Here is a 4226-nt window from a genome sequence, read left to right on the forward strand (position 1 = left end):
GTGCCGAACCCGAGACTGGTAACTATAACTAGCTGCTGCTGAGAGACGTCACTGTGAGCAGAGTCCAGTCCGGTTCCAGTCCTCACAGGGTGGGACGGCAACCAGGACACATTTTTACATCAATCACAAAAATAAAAAAAAGGCCCAAATCAGATTAATGCTCGTTGTTTTTTAAAATCACCAAAAGGTGAGAGGTGGGTGACAGTGTTACCAAATATCTCACGAACGACCGGACGGATTTCAATGAAACCCTTTAGGAAAAAAAGATTAGATGATTACCTTTTAGAGCCAATTCGATTTAACGTGGGTGCCACAGCCCACTGACCTTAAAACCCAAAAAACTGGTTAAAACTCAAGTCAATGTTACAGAGATTGAGCTAAAACTTCATGTGGTAGTATTTAAGACTGAGCCCCAACACATATCCTGAGGTCTAACAGACTGCACAAGATCTTTGTTTAAAAGTTTCCTATTATTTGCTTGGATTTAATGCTGTCTGTCTGTTAGCACAATATCTCATGAACGACTGGGCAGATTTTAATGTACCTTTCAGGAAGTAATTGTTGGATTTACGTCTACAACTGATAAACCTTTGGAGTCATTTAAGTTTAGGATGGCCACCACAGCCAACTGACCTTAGAAAACACAAAAATGAGAATAATTCAGTCAGTCTTACAGATATTGAACTAAAATTTGGTGTGGTTCACAACAGATACTACATGTGCTATTCCTTTTGCAAGATCTTTGCTGAAAACTTTAGCATTAACTGTTGGAGTCAACCCTGTTTGTCTGTTAGCAAAATATCTGAAGAACCACTGAACAGATTTTAATGTAACCATTGGACCTACACCTACTACTGATTAACTTCTGAAATCAATTCACATTAAGATGGCCGCCAAAACTAACTGTTATTAGCAAACACAAAAATGGCTACAACGGATTCAGTTTTACAGATATGGAGCTAATATTTGGTGTAGTGGTAGCTGAGAGTCATCCCAAACACAAACTCTGAGCGTGATCTCTCATGATATTGTGCATAATATCTTCAAGGTTTGACCAAAGGGGTCATTTTCCTAACATAAGCCAATCGTAGTCAAAAAGTCATGAAAAGGCACGAAAGGTGGAGGGGCGATATGCATTCCTCCAAAGAATGCTAGGCCCTTTCATTTAGTATTAATATTATTAAAAATTTCATTTTATCTGATGAAAGGAATCTGCAAAAACCCACTAAGTGTTACATTTAATGTGCTCCAAAACATGTCAAGACGAAAGCCTCAAAATGCATGATGATCACAAAGCGGGTTGTTCAGTATATTTCCATGTCATCGGTGATAGGATTACATGGAAGTAAAATGTCCGCCCAGCCTAGCTGGAAGAACGCTCCCTGTTAATCATTGATGGGCTGCTACTCCAAACTAGGCCTCAGGGCAACAGATGTCTTTAGTCATACAACAAACGCAGAATGTTCGAAAAATTGTATTTGTTTCAGATACCTAATGTTACACCTAATCATTCGTAAACTGATCTCCATTTTGTGTCCTGTATCTGGATAAAACTATTCACTTGAAAAGATAAGGGTGTTAGATATTTGTTTGTACAAACTGAAGAAAAAAAAACACAGGTGAAACTATAAGAAAGTTTCGGTCTTTCGTTGAGGCTAGAATGTTTGAGCAGCTTCTGCAGGATGCCGAAGAACAACTCATCCTCTCATCAATTACTCATCTGGCCAGTCTGTAAGCCATACATCAAAGTCTAAAGTTGCTGATATCCAGTGAGACAAGGCCGTGAATTATTTATGTGGCCCAGTCACTGTTGCATGTGGCATCCTCATTATGGGAAGGTATCAATGTTCACAACAAAAGAAGCAGAAAATAAAAAAGGGGGGGGACATGTTATTATTATTGTTTGGACGTAGGGAGAACATCCTACACGCATCTGTGGAAGAGAAAAGGACAATTCCTTTTCATTTTGAACAGAGAAATCCTCCCCTCCCGCCTTTGCTCGTTCAGCTTCCAGTCACAGCTGTGCTGAGGGAACCTGCCGTTGATTACATGATGCAAGCGGCTCGGACGGGTTCGGGAGGCACCCCAGTTCCTCCGGGACAGCCAGCGACCGTGTCACCAAACGTGCAAAGTTACCAGACGTCGAATACACAAGCCTGCTTGTCTGATGGGAGCTGTCACCACGCTCAGGTTTAAACACTGAGATTCCATCGAAGCAGGGCGCCACAGCTGACCTATGCGGGTACTTTAAAAAACAAAACAACAAAACCACCGCACCGATCAAGGGCAATGCTTTTTGTCCATCTGAATGAATATTTGTGCAGTAAACAAAAGATTTTCTGGTTGTCCTTGAGCAATAGATACATAATGATATCTAGGTGAGCCTTATAAATATGCATGAGCAAAGCAACCAAGCCCTTCAACTGACACCTTTAATAACAGTCGCAAGGCTGAACCACAGAATGACTTGATACCAACCATGCAATCTTATCCCATGTAGGTTCAGTGTCCACAGTCCTTTCTTTTTTGCTGCTGGTTGTAGGCTGGTTATCAACATCTTATATGTGCTCCAGTGACTCCCTGGGTACACCGCCTGACGATGGTGTAGAGTATCCCTTAAGGTGCATTTTAGTCCACGAGCTTGGCGAGGTTTGTCAGTGAAACGCAGCCAGAGGGCATTGTTGCCGCTGATGACGGAAGGGGCATCGAGCACGTAGGGCCCAGCTGGATGTGTCCTGAGGTGACCGCGGACACTTTTCTTTGAACAACACGGTAAATCATTGGAAAAATGAAAGGGACAGTTATGGGCGTTTGTGGGATAAAATGCGCCCATTCTTCGCCGAAGTAGGATTTCAGAGGCTCAGCAGTTTAGGGCCTGCCCTGTCAAACCACCCAATATTTCCAGTGACAGGTGGCAGGTGTTTACAGGCAGGCCAGTTTAGCACCTGGAATCCTTTACGACAGAGCCAGGCAATCTAAAGGACATGTGTCAAAACATATACTAAGGTATCACACCAGTGTATTTACATGAATTAAAACAACAAAAGCAACATTATAATGTACATATAAATGCACAAGTGCTTCCTGAACACACCAGTACTTACAAAGACGGAGGTCTCCCAAGGCACAAGCCTGTAGGACACATTTAGCATTTATAAGATCTGTTTTCTCAAAACTTTACCGGAGAAACTACGTCAAAGCTTGTTTTATGGTGAGAGCCACAGACATGAATACGTAGACGCCCCATTGAGCGCCGAACCGTACGTCAACGTCGCCGCCATATTGGATGTGGCAAAGTGGAGCGATCGGAGAAGATGCCTCATTCATGTGCTGCGTGGAATTGTAATAACCGGTTTACAGCTCAAACCAGAGCTGATGGCATTACCTTTCACAGGTAAGAATGAAAAAATACTAGTGATTGTATCTGGCCATTATATTTTCATTATATGGACAGAATTTGCTGACTTTGTGGCTAATACTATGAATTCCCGCGCATAATATTGTGAATTTCCGCGGTGAAACCTGCTAGCAAAAAAAAACAAAAAGTTTTTTCCTGTTTAACTAAATTAGCCCGAAGTAACTACTCTGATTGTTGTTAGTTGCTTAGCCAACTTTTTTCAAAATTACGTAGGTTTCCCAAAGATAAAGAGCTGAGAAAGCAATGGGAAACGGCTGTCAGAAGGGAAGGATTTTCTGCTAGCCCATCGTCCATGCTCTGCAGTGAGCATTTCAGCCCCGAGACCTTTGACAGGACAGGTCAGACAGTCAGGATCAGAGCTGGAGCTGTTCCTTCAGTCTTCTGTTTCCCAGCTCATCTCCACAGGGTAGGTGTATCATTACGCTGTAAGGATTCTATAATTTAATGCCGTACTATATAGAAAATGTTTTTCCCCTTTCTGAATGTGAAGGAATCAGACATATTTTGTATTACACTGAGATAATTTCTATATTTTATTCTTTGCTTTAGCCTGTAACTACCAGAACGTCTCAGACTTCAAAAAAGGCACAGGAGACCCCGTTACCAGACTGTCCCCAGCTTGTCCAAGAGGCTGAACCCCTGTCTGCGCCTAATGTTGTGAGTAATAAGTACTAGCTACGCCTCAAACATCTGTGAGCATTATGACCCTGCTTATATTCAAAACTCTTGTCACCCACTCCCACTCTCTGTCACATACATTAAAACATGTCAGTATTGAATCTGCATCCTACACACACACACACACACA

The 4226-nt window shown here is 42.2% G+C and overlaps 1 protein-coding gene across 1 annotated transcript; it reads left to right on the top strand.

Moving 5' to 3' along the window:
* Positions 1 to 3211: 3211 nt before the first annotated feature.
* LOC108239060 (THAP domain-containing protein 2-like) lies at positions 3212 to 4219 on the top strand. Its single transcript, XM_017421526.2, has 3 exons — positions 3212 to 3394; positions 3632 to 3824; positions 3968 to 4219. The coding sequence occupies exons 1-3, from the start codon at positions 3315 to 3317 to the stop codon at positions 4091 to 4093; spliced, it is 399 nt and encodes a 132-aa protein (XP_017277015.1). The 5' UTR covers positions 3212 to 3314; the 3' UTR covers positions 4094 to 4219.
* The last annotated feature ends 7 nt before the right edge of the window (positions 4220 to 4226 follow it).

The sequence above is a fragment of the Kryptolebias marmoratus genome, linkage group LG10 (assembly GCF_001649575.2).
Source record: "Kryptolebias marmoratus isolate JLee-2015 linkage group LG10, ASM164957v2, whole genome shotgun sequence".
In the NCBI taxonomy this organism is placed as follows: Eukaryota; Metazoa; Chordata; class Actinopteri; order Cyprinodontiformes; family Rivulidae; genus Kryptolebias; species Kryptolebias marmoratus.

Excerpts from the sequence above, each read along its gene's own strand:
- LOC108239060 (XM_017421526.2), top strand. The coding sequence starts at position 3,315 with ATGCCTCATTCATGTGCTGCGTGGAATTGTAATAACCGGTTTACAGCT. Across the intron at positions 3,395-3,631 it reads GATGGCATTACCTTTCACAG|GTTTCCCAAAGATAAAGAGC; the intron begins GTAAGAATGAAA and ends AAAATTACGTAG. Across the intron at positions 3,825-3,967 it reads TCCCAGCTCATCTCCACAGG|CCTGTAACTACCAGAACGTC; the intron begins GTAGGTGTATCA and ends TCTTTGCTTTAG.